The 20,128-nt window shown below is 51.4% G+C and overlaps 1 protein-coding gene across 1 annotated transcript; it reads left to right on the forward strand.

The window, feature by feature from the left end:
* Positions 1 to 11,402: 11,402 nt before the first annotated feature.
* LOC138368502 (glutactin-like) lies at positions 11,403 to 12,191 on the forward strand. Its single transcript, XM_069331026.1, has one exon. The coding sequence runs from the start codon at positions 11,403 to 11,405 to the stop codon at positions 12,189 to 12,191; it is 789 nt and encodes a 262-aa protein (XP_069187127.1).
* The last annotated feature ends 7,937 nt before the right edge of the window (positions 12,192 to 20,128 follow it).

Consider the following 20,128-nt stretch of genomic DNA (forward strand, 5'->3'; position numbering starts at 1 on the left):
CTTGCTGGATGTCTTATGTCTCCACCATTACGTCCGAAACTCCTCTACCAGTGGTCTGGAAGCGTATTCTCAAGATTGCGGGTAAGTTCGTTCCCAATGTCTCACCGGTCCTTCACCTCCATGGTGCTCTTGTGGCGGACCCATTACAGGTCGCGACCGAACTGGGTTCCCATTTTTCACCTGTTAGTTCTAGTTCTGATCTTCCCCAATCCTTCCTTCTTTGTAAACCTATTCTTGAATCTCGTCCTTTAAATTTTTATACTTATCATCGCCTTCCCTATAATGATCCCTTCTCTCTCTCTGAGCTTCAGTCTGCCCTAGCCCTTTGCAGTTCTACAGCGGCGGGCTCCGATGGCATTCATTATGAAATGTTTCGCCATCTCCCTCCGTGCACGTCTCAGTATTTACTGGGTCTGTACAATCGGGTCTGGGAGTCGTCCTCAGTCCCTGAAGATTGGCTCGATGCTGTTGTCCTCCCTGTTCGGAAACCAGGGTCTCTCGGGTCATCCCCCAAGGACTTCCGCCCTATTGCCCTCGCGAGATGTGTCTGCAAGCTCGTTGAACGTATGGTTAACGTTCGTTTGATGTGGTTCTTAGAGCACTATCACCACCTCTCCCCTTCTCAATTTGGTTTTCGCAAGTGCCGCAGCACAGCGGATGTCCTGGTGAACTTGGAGGTCTATATTCGTACTGCTTTTGCTGCGAAGACCTCTGTTGTTGCCGTCCTTTTTGACCTGGAAAAGTCTGACGACACTACCTGGCGGCATCATATTCTGTCTCAACTTCATTCTTTTGGCCTTCGTGGGAATCTCCCTCTCTTCCTCCAGAGTTTCCTCTCTCGTCGTTCCTTTCGTGTGCGGCTTGGTACCACTCTCTCTACCCCTTTTCGGCAGTATGAGGGTGTATCCAAGGGTAGTGTTCTGAGCACTACTATTTTTCTAGATGCCCTCAACGGTCTTCTTTCCTCTCTTCCTTCTGGCGTCTTCTCCGCTCTTTATGTTGATGATCTTACCCTATGCTGTCAGGGTGATGATTCGCATCTCCTTCAACGGCGGCTTCAACTTGCGATTGATGCCGTGTCGTCTTGGGCCATCAATCATAGTTTCAAGTTCTCTGCGTCTAAGACTTGTGCTATGACTTTTACTTGGAAGCATGTGGTTCTTCATCCCTCTTTGTTGCTTTATGGTCATCCTCTTGTGTACAGGGATTCAACTAAGCTTTTGGGGTTAATCTTTGCACTCGTTTGTCTTGTCAGCCCATATTTCTTACCTCCGAGTTGAATGCTCTAAGGCCCTTAACCTCCTTAAGGTTTTGTCCCATACTTCTTGGGGAGCGGATAGGTGCACTCTCCTCCATTTGCACTCCTCTCTCGTCCTGTCTAAACTCGATTATGGTTGCCCTGCATACTCTTCTGCTTCTCCTTCTACTCTTCGCCGTCTTGATGCTTTGCACCATACTGGGTTGCGTCTCAGCTCTGGTGCCTTTCGTTCGACTCCCGCCCTCAGTTTGTATGTTGACACTGGCTTTCTCTCTCTCTCCAGGACCGCCGTGATCGCTACTGTCTTCGCTATCTTGCGCGGTACTTGCAACATCCTTCCTCTCGCCTCTGTCGTGCTTTAACTTTTACTCCTCCTGTAGCTCCAGTACCTCTTCATCGTCTCCCTCTTTCTGTCCGGTTATCTCGCTTACAGGATTCTCTTTCTGTTCATATTTCTAATGTTTTTCCTCGTATTGTTCCTTCCTTGCCTCCGTGGAGAGTCCCCCTTCCCAAGTTTTGTATGTCCTTGACTCATATCACTAAAGCCTTTACCCCTTAGCTTTATAGTGGGGAGCCGGTCAGCCGAGCTGACAGCACACTGGACTTGTGATCCTGTGGTCCTGGGTTCGATCCCAGGCGCCGGCGAGAAACAATGGGCAGAGTTTCTTTCACCCTATGCCCCTGTTACCTAGCAGTGAAATAGGTACCTGGGTGTTAGTCAGTTGTCACGGGCTGCTTCCTGGGGGTGGAGGCCTGGTCGAGGACCGGGCCGCGGGGACACTAAAGCCCCGAAATCATCTCAAGATAACCTCAAGATAACCCCTCCTACGATTCTGAAACGCTTCTTCCTTGAGCACTTTTCTTCGTACTCCCAATCTATTTCCCTCTTCACCGATGGGTCTAAGTCTGCGGACGGTGTGGGCTACTCTGTTGTTTTTCCTGATCGCATTTATATGTGTCACTTCCCTTCGGAGGCTAGCGTCTTCACAGCAGAACTTTATGCTATTCTCTATGCTCTCCGTCTCTTGCTTTCTCATTGTCCTTCCTCCTTTGTGGTTGTAGTTGACTCTCGTATTGCCCTCATGACTCTAAGGTTCTTAAAATGGTGTCCATCCGGTGGTCATCGAGATTCAACGTTGGCTGTTTCTGATTTCTAGTAAATTTAAATCAGTAGAGTTTTGCTGGGTTCCCAGCCATATTGGTTTTTCTTTAAATGAGCGTGTGGATGCTGCCGCTAGGGAAGCTATCCGTTCTTGTCCCATCTTGTCCCATACCTTGTAAAGGTATTCCTTATTCCGACTTTTATCCTGTTATTCATTCCTCCATCCTTGCCCGTTGGCAGGGTTCTTGGTCCTCTGTAGTTAGTAACAAGCTTCGTACTCTCAAATATATTGTGTGTCCCCATGTCCTTCCTCCTACCTCTGTAATTGGCGGTGGGAAACTGCTTTGGCAAGGCTGCAGATTGGCCATACTCGCTTAACCCATGGTCACTTAATGGAGCACCGCCCTGCTCCTTATTGTCCAAATTACGTTGTCCCTCATACAGTTGTATCTATCCTTGTTGAATGTCCTGACTTCCGGGACGAGCGTGTGTCTTGCTTTCCGACCGTCCCTTGCGGTCACTTGTCCCTCGATAGAATTCTAGGTGAATCGGATACTTTTGATATCACTCGCCTTATGCGTTTTTGTTCTCGTATTGGCATTCTTGGTGATATTTAGCGCCCTCTGATTATTTCGCACTTTGATAGTGCTACATAGCCTTCCCGGTTTGGTGCCTTCTTTTAATAATTACTTTACCTTACCTTAATCAAATCCCCGACAGCACTCGATGATCCTTCAGTGGTGAGGAGTTTTCTGGTGCAAATTGGCTTGGTGACCATTCAAGCTTGTTTGCAGTTGTGTTGCTCACGTTGACCCAACATGTGCAACGTGATTTGATGAAATATCTGGCTCAACAATTTACAACCTAGTGCTGTCTGGGATTGGATTAAGGCTCTTACAACTCCAATACTTACAACACAGATTGCATCAATACATATATATATATATATATATATATATATATATATATATATATATATATATATATATATATATATATATATATATATATATATATATATATATATATATATATATATATATATATATATATATATATGTCGTACCTAGTAGCCAGAACTCACTTCTCAGCCTACTATTCAAGGCCCGATTTGCCTAATAAGCCAAGTTTTCCTGAATTAATATATTTACTATAATTTTTTTCTTATGAAATGATAAAGCAACCCTTTTCTCTATGTATGAGGTCAATTTTTTTTTATTGGAGTTAAAATTAACGTAGATATATGACCGAACCTAACCAACCCTACCTAACCTAACCTAACCTATATTTATAGGTAAGGTTAGGTTAGGTAGCCAAAAAAAGCTAGGTTAGGTTAGGTTAGGTAGGTTAGGTAGACGAAAAAATATTAATTCATGAAAACTTGGCTTATTAGGCAAATTGGGCCTTGAATAGTAGGCTGAGAAGTGCGTTCTGGCTATTAGGTACGACATATATATATATATATATATATATATATATATATATATATATATATATATATATATATATTATTAAATATGACCGAAAAAGTAAGATTAATAATTCTAACACGAATTTTCTCAATCTTTCGTACATTACGCTTCACTGTTGGAGGTAAATCAAAAATCACTTCTCCAAAATTCATTTTTATTTCTAGTCTGACGCGACACGGGCGCGTTTCGTAAAACTTATTACATTTTCAAAGACTTCACAAATACACAACTGATTAGAACTTGCGTTTCCCTGATTTTATATCTACATTTGAGTGAGGTGGGAAGGGTGATGTGGCATTACATTTGAGTGAGGTGGGAAGGATGATGTGGCATTAACACAAGACAGAACACTAGGGGATATTAATAGGGTATTAAAAGTATCAACACAAGACAGAACAGAAACAATGGGTATTGAATAGAAGTGTTTGTAGAAAGCCTATTGGTCCATATTTCTTGATGCTTCTATATTGGAGCGGAGTCTTGAGGTGGGTAGAATATAGTTGTGCAATAATTGGCTGTTGATTGCTGGTGTTGACTTCTTGATGTGTAGTGCCTCGCAAACGTCAAGCCGCCTGCTATCGCTGTATCTATCGATGATTTCTGTGTTGTTTACTAGGATTTCTCTGGCGATGGTTTGGTTATGGGAAGAGATTATATGTTCCTTAATGGAGCCCTGTTGTTTATGCATCGTTAAACGCCTAGAAAGAGATGTTGTTGTCTTGCCTATATACTGGGTTTTTTGGAGCTTACAGTCCCCAAGTGGGCATTTGAAGGCATAGACGACGTTAGTCTCTTTTAAAGCGTTCTGTTTTGTGTCTGGAGAGTTTCTCATGAGTAGGCTGGCCGTTTTTCTGGTTTTATAGTAAATCGTCAGTTGTATCCTCTGATTTTTGTCTGTAGGGATAACGTTTCTATTAACAATATCTTTTAGGACCCTTTCCTCTGTTTTATGAGCTGTGGAAAAGAAGTTCCTGTAAAATAGTCTAATAGGGGGTATAGGTGTTGTGTTAGTTGTCTCTTCGGAGGTAGCATGGCTTTTCACTTTCCTTCTTATGATGTCTTCGATGAAACCATTGGAGAAGCCGTTATTGACTAGGACCTGCCTTACCCTACAGAGTTCTTCGTCGACTTGCTTCCATTCTGAGCTGTGGCTGAGAGCACGGTCGACGTATGCGTTAACAACACTCCTCTTGTACCTGTCAGGGCAGTCGCTGTTGGCATTTAGGCACATTCCTATGTTTGTTTCCTTTGTGTACACTGCAGTGTAGAAACCTCCGCCCTTTTCCATGACTGTTACATCTAGAAAAGGCAGCTTCCCATCCTTTTCCATCTCGTAAGTGAAACGCAGCACGGAACTCTGCTCAAATGCCTCCTTCAGCTCCTGCAGATGTCTGACATCAGGTACCTGTGTAAAAATGTCGTCAACATACCTGCAGTATATGGCCGGTTTCAAGTTCATGTCGACTAAGACTTTTTGCTCGATGGTACCCATGTAGAAGTTTGCAAACAGGACACCTAGGGGAGAACCCATGGCGACCCCATCTACTTGCTTATACATGTGCCCATCCGGGCTCAAGAAGGGTGCCTCTTTAGTACAAGCTTGGAGTAGTTTCCTCAGAATACTTTCTGGCATGTCAAGAGGAGTACAGGCTGGATCACGATACACTCTGTCGGCTATCATTCCGATTGTCTCGTCCACAGGTACGTTGGTAAACAGCGATTCTACGTCCAACGAGGCTCTTATCCCTGTGGCCCGTGCGCCCCGCAGTAAGTCCACAAATTCCTTTGGAGACTTCAGGCTGAAGGCGCAAGGAACATAAGGAGTCAGCAGTTCCAAAGGGTAACGAAGGACACTACAGCCGAATTAAAAGCAAAGGTCAACAAACTGATCGAAACTGTGAACGCCAAGAAATCCGGACTCCACCTGCCAAAGATCATTGGGGAATATAAACCTGGATATGCGTATGGAAATGTCAAGACGCACAAGCCTGGAAACCCACTTCGGCCAATCATTAGCCAGATACCCACACCCACGTACAGACTGGCGAAGCGACTCAACGGCCTGCTGACTCCTTATGTTCCTTGCGCCTTCAGCCTGAAGTCGGATGGGAAGCTGCCTTTTCTAGATGTAACAGTCATGGAAAAGGGCGGAGGTTTCCACACTGCAGTCTACACAAAGGAAACAAACATAGGAATGTGCCTAAATGCCAACAGCGACTGCCCTGACAGGTACAAGAGGAGTGTTGTTAACGCATACGTCGACCGTGCTCTCAGTCACAGCTCAGAATGGAAGCAAGTCGACGAAGAACTCTGTAGGGTAAGGCAGGTCCTAGTCAATAACGGCTTCTCCAATGGTTTCATCGAAGACATCATAAGAAGGAAAGTGAAAAGCCATGCTACCTCCGAAGAGACAACTAACACAACACCTATACCCCCTATTAGACTATTTTACAGGAACTTCTTTTCCACAGCTCATAAAACAGAGGAAAGGGTCTTAAAAGATATTGTTAATAGAAACGTTATCCCTACAGACAAAAATCAGAGGATACAACTGACGATTTACTATAAAACCAGAAAAACGGCCAGCCTACTCATGAGAAACTCTCCAGACACAAAACAGAACGCTTTAAAAGAGACTAACGTCGTCTATGCCTTCAAATGCCCACTTGGGGACTGTAAGCTCCAAAAAAACCAGTATATAGGCAAGACAACAACATCTCTTTCTAGGCGTTTAACGATGCATAAACAACAGGGCTCCATTAAGGAACATATAATCTCTTCCCATAACCAAACCATCGCCAGAGAAATCCTAGTAAACAACACAGAAATCATCGATAGATACAGCGATAGCAGGCGGCTTGACGTTTGCGAGGCACTACACATCAAGAAGTCAACACCAGCAATCAACAGCCAATTATTGCACAACTATATTCTACCCACCTCAAGACTCCGCTCCAATATAGAAGCATCAAGAAATATGGACCAATAGGCTTTCTACAAACACTTCTATTCAATACCCATTGTTTCTGTTCTGTCTTGTGTTGATACTTTTAATACCCTATTAATATCCCCTAGTGTTCTGTCTTGTGTTAATGCCACATCATCCTTCCCACCTCACTCAAATGTAATGCCACATCACCCTTCCCACCTCACTCAAATGTAGATATAAAATCAGGGAAACGCAAGTTCTAATCAGTTGTGTATTTGTGAAGTCTTTGAAAATGTAATAAGTTTTACGAAACGCGCCCGTGTCGCGTCAGACTAGAAATAAAAATGAATTTTGGAGAAGTGATTTTTTATTTACCTCCAACAGTGAAGCGTAATGTACGAAAGATTGAGAAAATTCGTGTTAGAATTATTAATCTTACTTTTTCGGTCATATTTAATAATATATGTCTACAGGAAAGACTGCTACCAAAATATACTAATATATATATATATATATATATATATATATATATATATATATATATATATATATATATATATATATATATATATATATATATATATATATTATATATATATATATATATATATATATATATATATATATATATATATATATATATATATATATATATATATATATATATATTATCATAGACTGTGGGTTGGTTGGTGTTGTCGTCGTTGTTCTTCCTTTGCAGAAAACCCAACCAACAACTCGGTAGAGTGTTTATACCTCCCTAGGAGATCACCGTTGGCTCTTCTGGCTCTTGGAGAGGGGCTCCACGTCACATGTTTAGGGGATGCGGCTCCAACACTCAGCCTCGTTGTCACGTGCACACACCCACTCGAGCCGCTGTGACTCCCCACTCTCTCCTTAGGTGATATGATCTCCTCAATCCCCTTTTGACTTATTAGTATTACCTTTTACCCTGTCCACAGCAGTGGTTCTTGTTTCTTTCTCTCTCTCTCTCTTCTTCTGTACTATTTCATGGGAAGCCTCACTAGGACAAGGGCAAACACCAGCAAATTGGGATACATTTACTGGACAAAGCACATACACAATACATACACATATAATAATAATGAATCCGATACTCTATAATATTACAATCGGGTTGCACTCCAACACAACCAGAACTCTACCATCAGCTTATCAAGTGGTATCCTATCTCCTTGTTCACCACCTGATACTATCAACCTCCTCAAGTTGATCAAGTCTACATACACTGTTGCACCATCAGCAAGAGAATATATATATGTATCTATAAATGTGTACCAAGAAAATCAGCATTTGAATGCAATAACATATCAGTATAAATGTTCATTGATACACTGCAATGATCAATCGATCGCCCAATCAATCCTAGAACGCATACATCTGTAGGTAATCCCGCCTACGACTGTAACTCTAAACTTCAGTATAAAACACTCCTTGACGTAAGAATGCAAACAGTCACTCACCTCTCACTGCGTCTTGCACGCTAATGACAACCAAACACTATCAACTCCCTACAAGTAATCCACCAGAACTTCCCTTCCACCTCTGGAAGTTCACTACCCTAATATCTTTAGGTTCTTCCGGGCTTCACTACCAGGATCCTCTGCAGCTCCTCCAGGCTGCTATCATGAAGTTTTCTTGAGCAACTAAGGTGCTTCACCCTTCTGCTAGGTTCCTCCACAGCTCTCTTGGCTGCTACACCATGAAGTTTCCTCGAGCAACTATGGTGCTTCACCACCTCTACAGAAGCATGTGACACTCCTCTTCACTGCTTCTCCTCCCAGCTCGAGGTCCTCTGCTTCACTACCTTGGAGTCTCATCAATTACCTCATCTAGGCTGGCTTCGAAGTTCTCAGCAACTTCTTCCCCAAAGACAAACCTGCAACCCATCGACACTCCAATAAAAACGTTTCCCATTAACACATAAACAAAAATAACCACACAATATGCTTGCCTCAAACCTCTATCTGTCCTCTACATACAGTGAGAGTGGACTCCCCCGTTTTGGGCGGGTCCATACTCCACCTCGCCTGGCGGCGGTCCTCACTCGCTGGGAGGGTCTTCCTCCGTCAGGAGCCGGGCTCCCTCAGTCGTCTGTCAGAGCTCAGAGGGGACGGACGTCGCTCCGTGTTCCTCCCTCTCCACTCTCTTATTTCAGGCCTTCTGCCTTATTAAAACATGTCTGACTTAAAAATAAACATTGCTACTGTCGCTGGGCACACGACCAACTACAAGCAATCACTATGAACTGGCGTATATCGTGCTTACCACAGATTAACTGGTCGAGGGAGCTTCTCCCTCTGAGGGCGTCTGGTCACGGCGCTTCCACGGCCCACAATAATGCCTCTGGGCGATTTAATAAACACTTCGTCGACCAGGACTTGAGACCACGACGTTCCCAGCTCGGTTCCACAGCCGGCACGTCTACACACTTCTCTTCTCTTCGAGATATATCACTAGGGTTCCCTTCTGGCGGGAGCTCAAACGTAGCGCGGCTTTCCCCTGCGATGTCTGGCACTCAAGTGAGGTCAAGGTCCTCCGGAAACGAGCCTCACGCCTCCAGCAAAATGTCCACATCTCCTAGCCAGTCATTTATCTATTTCCTTACTTACTGCCCATAATCTTAAATTGTTATACATCTCTAAGCAACTATTTTACATATGGGTTATCACCTCAATATTTGCTAAACCTTCTAATCAGGTCAGGTTTGATGAATAACTCTCAAGGAGGGAGACTCGTTTCTCCTGTAGGCTGAGATCATAACACTCCCCTCCCCTTACTTTTGAGAGTTATTCCAGTGGCAAAGCTCGGGAAAATACATCCGCCACCACACTGTCTCGTTCTTCACCCGATATACTCCCTTAGGAGTGTACAATAAGTTCGTTGCTCCTTGCAACATCTGGCTCACAACTCTCCAGAAACATGATCTTCTCATAAACGATTTGACCTCTCTGACACCTCTTGGCCAGGCTGTCCTCCTTGGACGCCTGCACTCCATCGGTCCACTCCACTTATTGTTTCCACCCTCCATTTCCTCGTCTTCTTCTCTTCACGTCCAGAGTCAGACGTCTACTGTCTGTACCTCCTCTGTCGTCTTCACACTTCCATCTACTGCCATTATACTTTCGTCTCCTGTCATCATACTTCACTCTCTCGTCTTCACCGACGATCCTCCCTTTCGTCTCCTCATTTATCCGAGATCTCATCCTGTTTGACTTCCATCGAGTCCTCGGCTTTCCTCTACTCATCCATGCTTGCATCATCATCCTCTTCTCACACCTCACACCTCTCACCTCTATACAACTCCCTTTCTTCTCCTTCAACTCTTCTTCGTTCCCTAAAAGTTTCTTCGAGCACTGTACTACACTCAACAGCACTGACCGTACATGTCGCTTTACCTCTCCTAGAGTGCTCGCAAGCATCTCTCCACACATACTGTCTCTTCTCCTTCCATTTTCTCGGCTATTACTTTTCTTCATTATTTCTCCTCCACGTTGTCTGTGAAACATGTCAACTCCTGACATCTCAAACAACTTAACTCCACTATCCCTATGCCTCTGTGCTCGTGGACAACTTGACGCTCTACTCCCATCCTCAGTCTGTCCACATCTTTCCTCATTCCTACTCAGCGCAGTTGCATTCACCTTCCGACTCTTAATTTCAGCAGTCTGGGCTCTACTCAGGTCAACTCTCTCCACGGTATTCTTCTTCGGCTGGGCCATCTTCACTTTTGACCTCACCGAGACTTTATTTTCCTGGGCTGGACCTTCATCAAACAGCCATGATATATCTACATCGATATCTTCCACCGGTTTAATCGACACTGTCTCATCTTCTCCAGCGTCTTCCTTGTCGGCCACCTCTGTCTTCATCACTACCGAGACAGGGTTTTCAATGGCTTGGCGGTCTCCTGACTCATCTTCTCGGATGTCAGTCAGGTTCACACTTTCAGGTGTCCCACTCGTGCCGTGGCCTTCTGGGCTCTCCTCTGGCACAGTCTCCGCTATGACTCTTGGCAACACCTTTGTCCCGCACAAGTCATTCCCCAGGATCACTTGGACTCCTGGAATAGGTATGTCGGGGCATACTCCCAACATCACCTCTGCCGACACATATTCCGACCTTATCTGGACAGTACAAACGGGCATGTCACTCTCAGACAACAACCCATATACTTTCATTTTACTCCTGCCAGCTAACCGTCGATCATTCCCAATCAGGCTTCTCGCAATCAAGCTCTGATTAGCTCCGGTATCTCTTAAGGGGGCATATCATTCTAAATCGTTATAAATTAAAAGTTGTTCAATTTGCTTATATTTTTTTTTATGAAATGGTTATAGAAAGGGCTGCAACTGGTCCAAGTTTCACCATCACACCCTAAACAGAAAAGGAGAACAAAAATACACAACGTATTATGCCACGAATGTTCAACATTCTCAAATAATCTCAGGGAACACATGTGTCAACTAAAATGTCTACTATGTGCTGTAGAAGCACAAACTCTTGTAATAATTGTAATATGTATGTGCAATATACCATAATCAATAATCAAGCATGACCATAATCAATATGGTAGAGAAAGAGAGTGGAGTCAGTTTCGCTTGCATTCCTGCATTCACAATGACCGCCTGGTGGGAAAAGGAGCCCAATCGCATGCACAACAGTGCGGAACAGGAAGCGTTGCAAAAGAAGAAAGAACAACAGAAGCAGGAACAACAGAAGCGAGAACAGGAGAGGCGAGAGCAGCAGAAGCGTGAACAACAGAAACGACTACAACAGAAACGACTACAACAGAAACGACTACAACAGAAACTGATGCAACAGGAGACAGGACAACAGGATAGCATGACCATAATCAATATGGTAGAGAAAGAGAGTGGAGTCAGTTTCGCTTGCATTCCTGCATTCACAATGACCGCCTGGTGGGAAAAGGAGCCCAATCGCATGCACAACAGTGCGGAACAGGAAGCGTTGCAAAAGAAGAAAGAACAACAGGAGCAGGAACAACAGGAGCAGGAACAACAGAAGCGAGAACAGGAGAGGCGAGAGCAGCAGAAGCGTGAACAACAGAAGCGACTGCAACGGAAGCGACTGCAACAGAAACTGATCCAACAGGAGACAGGACAACAGGATAGCATGACCATAATCAATATGGTAGAGAAAGAGAGTGGAGTCAGTTTCGCTTGCATTCCTGCATTCACAATGACCGCCTGGTGGGAAAAGGAGCCCAATCGCATGCACAACAGTGCGGAACAGGAAGCGTTGCAAAAGAAGAAAGAGCAACAGAAGCGAGAAGAGCAGAGGCGAGAACAGCAGGAGCGTGAGCGACAGAAGCGTGAACAACAGAAGCGTGAACAACAGAAGCGTGAACAACAGAAGCGTGAACAACAGAAGCGTGAACAGCAGTGACCGCCTGGTGGGAAAAGGAGCCCAATCGCTCCCGTCCAATCCAAGAACGTGAACGACCACAGCGGAAGCTGAACGCCACAAAATCCAACAAAAATGTGGATCACACTGATGGGCTGTGAAGGTATTTCTGACACAGTACTTTAGTGATAGAGTGGTGGCGCTGCCGCTCTGGGTGGGTGTGGTGGCGCTGCCTCTCTGGGGGGGAGAGGTGGCGCTGCCGCTCTGGGTGGGAGTGGTGGCGCTGCCGCTCTGGGTGGGTGTGGTGGCGCTGCCTCTCTGGGGGGGAGAGGTGGCGCTGCCGCTCTGGGTGGGAGTGGTGGCGCTGCCGCTCTGGGTGGGAGTGGTGGCGCTACCGCTCTGGGTGGGAGTGGTGGCGCTGCCGCTCTGGGTGGGAGTGGTGGCGCTGCCGCTCTGGGTGGGTGTGGTGGCGCTGCCTCTCTGGGGGGGAGAGGTGGCGCTGCCGCTCTGGGTGGGAGTGGTGGCGCTGCCGCTCTGGGTGGGTGTGGTGGCGCTGCCTCTCTGGGGGGGAGAGGTGGCGCTGCCGCTCTGGGTGGGAGTGGTGGCGCTGCCGCTCTGGGTGGGAGTGGTGGCGCTACCGCTCTGGGTGGGAGTGGTGGCGCTGCCGCTCTGGGTGGGTGTGGTGGCGCTGCCTCTCTGGGGGGGAGAGGTGGCGCTGCCGCTCTGGGTGGGAGTGGTGGCGCTGCCGCTCTGGGTGGGAGTGGTGGCGCTGCCGCTCTGCCGCTCTGGGTGGGAGTGGTGGCACTGCCTCTCTGGGGGGGAGAGGTGGCGCTGCCGCTCTGGGTAGGAGTGGTGGCGCTGCCGCTCTGGGTGGGTGTGGTGGCGCTGCCTCTCTGGGGGGAAGAGGTGGCGCTGCCGCTCTGGGTGGGAGTGGTGGCGCTGCCGCTCTGGGTGGGTGTGGTGGCGCTGCCTCTCTGGGGGGAGAGGTGGCGCTGCCGCTCTGGGTGGGAGTGGTGGCGCTGCCGCTCTGGGTGGGTGTGGTGGCGCTGCCTCTCTGGGGGGGAGAGGTGGCGCTGCCGCTCTGGGTGGGAGTGGTGGCGCTGCCGCTCTGGGTGGGTGTGGTGGCGCTGCCTCTCTGGGGGGAAGAGGTGGCGCTGCCGCTCTGGGTGGGAGTGGTGGCGCTGCCGCTCTGGGTGGGTGTGGTGGCGCTGCCTCTCTGGGGGGGAGAGGTGGCGCTGCCGCTCTGGGTGGGAGTGGTGGCGCTGCCGCTCTGGGTGGGTGTGGTGGCGCTGCCTCTCTGGGGGGGAGAGGTGGCGCTGCCTCTCTGGGTGGGAGTGGTGGCGCTGCCGCTCTGGGTGGGAGTGGTGGCACTGCCGCTCTGGGGGGAGTGGTGGCGCTGCCGCTCTGGGTGGGAGTGGTGGCGCTGCCACTCTGGGTGGGTGTGGTGGTGCTGCCTCTCTGGGGGGGAGAGGTGGCGCTGCCGCTCTGGGTGGGAGTGGTGGCGCTGCCGCTCTGGGTGGGAGTGGTGGCGCTGCCGCTCTGGGTGGGAGTGGTGGCACTGCCTCTCTAGGGGGGAGAGGTGGCGCTGCCGCTATGGGTGGGAGTGGTGGCACTGCCTCTCTGGGGGGGAGAGGTGGCGCTGCCGCTCTGGGTAGGAGTGGTGGCGCTGCCTCTCTGGGGGGAAAAGATGGCGCTGCCGCTCTGGGTGGGAGTGGTGGCGCTGCTGCTTTGGGGGGGAATGGTGGCGCTGCCGCTCTGGGTGGGAGTGGTGGCGCTGCCGCTCTGGGTGGGAGTGGTGGCACTGCCTCTCTGGGGGGGAGAGGTGGCGCTGCCGCTCTGGGTGGGAGGGGTGGCGCTGCCTCTCTGGGGGGGAGAGGTGGCGCTGCCTCTCTGGGGGGGGGGGGAGTGGTGGCGCTGCCACTCTGGGGGGGAGTGGTGGCGCTGCCACTCTGGGGGGAGTGGGGGTGCCACCACTCCCCCCAGAGTGACGGCGCACCACTACCCCCCCCCCCCAAGTGGCGGCACAGTTATGGAGTGACCACGCCGTCACTCCCCCCAGAGTGACAGCACCGCCACTCCTTCCCCCCCCCCAGAGTGGCAGCGCCGCCACACCCCCCAGAGTGGCGGCGCCGCCACTCTCCCCAGAGTGGCGGCGCCGAAACTCCCCCAGAGTGGCGGCGCCGAAACTCCCCCCAGAGTGGCGGCGCCGAAACTCCCCCCAGAGTGGCGGCGCCGAAACTCCCCCAGAGTGGTGGACCCCCCCCCCCCGTTTCCGACCATGTGAATGGTGGACCCCCCCCGTTTCCGACCATGTGAATGGTGGACCCCCCCCCGTTTCCGACCATGTGAATGGTGGACCCTCCCCCCCGTTTCCGACCATGTGAATGGTGGACCTCCCCCCCGTTTCCGACCATGTGAATGGTGGACCCTCCCCCCCCCCCCGTTTCCAACCATGTGAGTGGTGGACACCCCCCCCCCGTTTCCAACCATGTGAATGGTGGACCCTCCCCCCCACGTTTCAAACCATGTGAATGGTGGACCCCCCCCGTGTCCGACCATGTGAATGGTGGACCCTCTCCCCCCCGTTTCCGACCATGTGAATGGTGGACCCCACCCAGTTTCCGACCATGTGAATGGTGGACCCCCTCCTGTTTCCGACCATGTGTGAATGGTGGACCCCCCCGTTTCCGACCATGTGAATGGTGGACCCTCTCCCCCCCGTTTCCGACCATGTGAATGGTGGACCCCCCCGTTTCCGACCATGTGAATGTTGGACCCCCCCCCCCCGTTTCCGACCATGTGAATGGTGGACCCCCCCACCCCGTTTCCGACCATGTGAATGGTGGACCCCCCCTCCGTTTTCGACCATGTGAATGGTGGACACCCCCCCCCCCGTTTCCGACCATGTGAATGGTGGACCCCCCCCGTTTCCGACCATGTGAATGGTGGACCCCCCCCCCCCTGTTTTCGACCATGTGAATGGTGGACCCCCCCCCCCCGTTTCCGACCATGTGAATGGTGGACTCCCCCCGTTTCCGACCATGTGAATGGTGGACCCCCCCGTTTCCAACCATGTGAATGGTGGACATCCCCCCCCCGTTTCCGACCATGTGAATGGTGGACCCTCTCCCCCCCGTTTCCGATTATGTGAATGGTGGACCCCCCCACCGTTTCTGACCATGTGAATGGTGGACCCCCCCCCGTTTCCGACCATGTGAATGGTGGACCCCCCCCCCGTTTCCGACTATGTGAATGGTGGACCCCCCCCCCGTTTCCGACCATGTGAATGGTGGACCCCCCCCCCGTTTCCGACCATGTGAATGGTGGACCCCCCCCCCATTTCCGACCATGTGAATGGTGGACCACCCCCCCGTTTCCGACCATGTGAATGGTGGACCCCCCCCCGTTTCCGACCATGTGAATGGTGGACCCCCCCCTGTTTCCGACCATGTGTGAATGGTGGACCCCCCCGTTTCCGACCATGTGAATGGTGGACCCTCTCCCCCCCCGTTTCCGACCATGTGAATGGTGGACCCCCCCGTTTCCGACCATGTGAATGTTGGACCCCCCCCCGTTTCCGACCATGTGAATGGTGGACCCCCCCACCCCGTTTCCGACCATGTGAATGGTGGACCCCCCCTCCGTTTCCGACCATGTGAATGGTGGACACCCCCCCCTCCGTTTCCGACCATGTGAATGGTGGACCCCCCCCGTTTCCGACCATGTGAAAGGTGGACCCCCCCCCTGTTTTCGACCATGTGAATGGTGGACCCCCCCCCGTTTCCGACCATGTGAATGGTGGACTCCCCCCGTTTCCGACCATGTGAATGGTGGACCCCCCCGTTTCCAACCATGTGAATGGTGGACATCCCCCCCCGTTTCCGACCATGTGAATGGTGGACCCTCTCCCCCCCGTTTCCGATTATGTGAATGGTGGACCCCCCCACCGTTTCTGACCATGTGAATGGTGGACCCCCCCCCCGTTTCCGACCATGTGAATGGTGGACCCCCCCCCGTTTCCGACTATGTGAATGGTGGACCCCCCCCCGTTTCCGACCATGTGAATGGTGGACCCCCCCCCCCGTTTCCGACCATGTGAATGGTGGACCCCCCCCCCATTTCCGACCATGTGAATGGTGGACCCCCCCCCGTTTCCGACCATGTGAATGGTGGACCCCCCCCCGTTTCCGACCATGTGAATGGTGGACCCCCCCCTGTTTCCGACCATGTGAATGGTGGACCCTCTCCCCCCCCGTTTCCGACCATGTGAATGGTGGACCCCCCCCGTTTCCGACCATGTGAATGGTGGACCCCCCCCCCGTTTCCGACCATGTGAATGGAGGACCCCCCCCGTTTCCGACCATGTGAATAGTGGACCCCCCCCCCCGTTTCCGACCATGTGAATGGTGGACCACCCCCCCCCGTTTCCGACCATGTGAATGGTGGACCCCCCCCGTTTCCGACCATGTGAATGGTGGAGCCCCCCCCCCGTTTCCGACCATGTGAATGGTGGACCCTCTCCCCCCCCGTTTCCGACCATGTGAATGGTGGACCTCCCCCCCCTGTTTCCGACCATGTGAATGGTGGACCCCCCCCCCCCCGTTTCCGACAATGTGAATGGTGGACCCCCCCCCCCGTTTCCGACCATGTGAATGGTGGACCCCCCCCCCCCCGTTTCCGACCATGTGAATGGTGGACCCTCTCCCCCCCGTTTCCGACCATGTGAATGGTGGACCTCCCCCCCCCGTTTCAGACCATGTGAATGGTGGACCCTCTCCCCCCCCCCGTTTCCGACCATGTGAATGGTGGACCCCCCCCCCGTTTCCGACCATGTGAATGGTGGAGCCCCCCCCCCCCGTTTCCGACCATGTGAATGGTGGACCCTCTCCCCCCCGTTTCCGACCATGTGAATGGTGGACCTCCCCCCCCCCCCGTTTCAGACCATATGAATAGTGGACCCTCTCCCCCCCCCGTTTCCGACCATGTGAATGGTGGACCCCCCCCCCCCGTTTCCGACCATGTGAATGGTGGACCCCCCCATTCATTATTGTTAATTATTGTGTTAGTGTTAATAAGTGTTAATAAGTGTTAATTATTGTAAAAAAAAATGTAAATTAACTGACTGTAAACAAACGCGACCCTACCACTCACATGGTGGAACCTTTCCCCCCCGTTTCCGACCATGTGAATGGTGGAACCCCCCCCCCCGTTTCCGACCATGTGAATGGTGGACCCCCGTTTCCGACCATGTGAATGGGACCCCCCCCCGTTTCCGACCATGTGAATGGTGGACCCCCCCCCCGTTTCCGACCATGTGAATGGTGGACCCCCCCCGTTTCCGACCATGTGAATGGTGGACCCTCCCCCCCCCCCCCGTTTCCGACCGTGTGAGTGGTGGACCCCCCCCCGTTTCCAACCATGTGAATGGTGGACCCCCCCCGTTTCCGACCATGCGAATGGTGGACCCCCCCCGTTTCCGACCATGTGAATGGTGGACCCCCCCCCGTTTCCGACCATGTGAATGGTGGACCCCCCCCGTTTCCGACCATGTGAATGGTGGACCCCCCCCGTTTCCGACCATGTGAATGGTGGACCCCCCCCCGTTTCCGACCATGTGAATGGTGGACCCTCTCCCCCCCCGTTTCCGACCATGTGAATGGTGGAACCCCTCCCCCCGTTTCCGACCATGTGAATGGTGGACCCCCCCCCCCCGTTTCCGACCATGTGAATGGTGGACCCCCTCCCCCCGTTTCCGACCATATGAATGGTGGACCCCCTCCCCCCGTTTCCGACCATGTGAATGGTGGAACCCCTCCCCCCGTTTCCGACCATGTGAATGGTGGACCCCCCCCCCCCCGTTTCCGACCATGTGAATGGTGGACCCCCCCCCCCCGTTTCCGACCGTGTGAGTGGTGGACCCCCCCCCCCCCCCCGTTTCCAACCATGTGAATGGTGGACCCCCTCCCCCCCGTTTCCGACCATGTGAATGGTGGACCCCCCCCCCGCCCGTTTCCGACCATGTGAATGGTGGACCCCCCCCCCCCCCCCCGTTTCCGACCATGTGAATGGTAGGGTCGCGTTTGTTTACAGTCTGTTAATTTACATTTTTTTTTTTTACAATAACTTTTTGTCTAAGGTGGTGAAGGGCAGGGAAGGTGGTGAAGGGCAGGGAAGGTGGTGAAGGGCAGGGAAGGTGGTGAAGGGCAGGGAAGGTGGTGAAGGGCAGGGAAGGTGGTGAAGGGCAGGGAAGGTGGTGAAGGGTAGGGAAGGTGGTGAAGGGCAGGGAAGGTGGTGAAGGGCAGGGTAGGTGGTGAAGGGCAGGGAAGGTGGTGAAGGGTAGGGAAGGTGGTGAAGGGCAGGGAAGGTGGTGAAGGGCAGGGAAGGTGGTGAAGGGCAGGGAAGGTGGGGAAGGCATGGAGGTGGTGAAGGGCAGGGAAGGTGGTGAAGGGCAGGGAAGGTGGTGAAGGGCAGGGAAGGTGGTGAAGGCAGGGAAGGTGGTGAAGGGCAGGGAAGGTGGTGAAGGGCAGGGAAGGTGGTGAAGGGCAGGGAAGGTGGTGAAGGGCAGGGAAGGTGGTGAAGGGCAGGGAAGGTGGTGAAGGGCAGGGAAGGTGGTGAAGGGCAGGGAAGGTGGTGAAGGGCAGGGAAGGTGGTGAAGGGCAGGGAAGGTGGTGAAGGGCAGGGAAGGTGGTGAAGGGCAGGGAAGGTGGTGAAGGGCAGGGAAGGTGGTGAAGGGCAGGGAAGGTGGTGAAGGGCAGGGAAGGTGGTGAAGGGCAGGGTAGGTGGTGAAGGGTAGGGAAGGTGGTGAAGGGCAGGGAAGGTGGTGAAGGGCAGGGTAGGTGGTGAAGGGCAGGGAAGGTGGTGAAGGGCAGGGAAGGTGGTGAAGGGCAGGGAGGTGGTGAAGGGCAGGGAAGGTGGTGAAGGGCAGGGAAGGTGGTGAAGGGCAGGGTAGGTGGTGAAGGGTAGGGAAGGTGGTGAAGGGCAGGAAGGTGGTGAAGGGCAGGGAAGGTGGTGAAGGGGCAGGGAAGGTGGTGAAGGGTAGGGAAGGCGGTGAAGGGCAGGGAAGGTGGTGAAGGGCAGGGAAGGTGGTGAAGGGCAGGGTAGGTGGTGAAGGGCAAGGAAGGTGGTGAAGGGTAGGGAAGGTGGTGAAGGGCAGGGAAGGTGGGTGAAGGGCAGGGAAGGTGGTGAAGGGTAGGGTAGGTGGTGAAGGGCAAGGAAGGTGGTGAAGGGTAGGGAAGGTGGTGAAGGGTAGGGTAGGTGGTGAAGGGTACTCTGGCTGGTTAGGATAGGGGCACTTTAGTACGACAATTTCATGACGTTCGAGAACGGGGAGGATAGTGAGTGTGGATTCAACTACATTTTCCACTGATGTACCCATGATGAAAAAAAAAATCAGTTGAGAGGCGGGACCAAAGAGCCAGAGCTCAACCCCCGCAAGCACAACTAGATGAGTACTGGAGAAAGACTGACCGACACCCAGGTTTTAATTTATTTAATTATTTTTGCAGGAATATTCGTGCGCGGGCCCTAAGCCTCTGGCTGGCCTATTAACCAACGACCCGCAGCTGACCTGAAGACTTTAATTGGTACTTCAAGACACCTCAAAAGGTGTAGTTAAGTGTTTAACTACACTGGTACTTAAATAGCACCCTTTCTTTCCCTTCTTCCCTTTTGAGAAAGTTTGTTCCGAGGAAGGAATTAAGATTTCTGTGGCTTTTTTTCCGATTGGTCCATTGACCTTCCCTGAAAAGTCATAGCGTAACGACCCCTGTTGTTATCTTGTTACAATAGGGGTGTTACAATAGTTAATAAATGTGTTAATACAATAGGGTATACAATAGTTTATCTTGTTACAATAATAGGTATTACAGGTTGTTTGAACGTTGTAGTAACGTCGTAGTTTCGTCCGGTGTTTGGTGGGTTTTAGGTGATTTGTAATATGCTCGTTATATCATATTCTCAAACGACGAGGGAGTGTATTG

Source organism: Procambarus clarkii, chromosome 25 (genome assembly GCF_040958095.1).
Source record: "Procambarus clarkii isolate CNS0578487 chromosome 25, FALCON_Pclarkii_2.0, whole genome shotgun sequence".
Taxonomy (NCBI): domain Eukaryota; kingdom Metazoa; phylum Arthropoda; class Malacostraca; order Decapoda; family Cambaridae; genus Procambarus; species Procambarus clarkii.

Coding starts and splice junctions, on each gene's coding strand:
- LOC138368502 (XM_069331026.1), top strand. CDS start 11,403: ATGACCGCCTGGTGGGAAAAGGAGCCCAATCGCATGCACAACAGTGCG.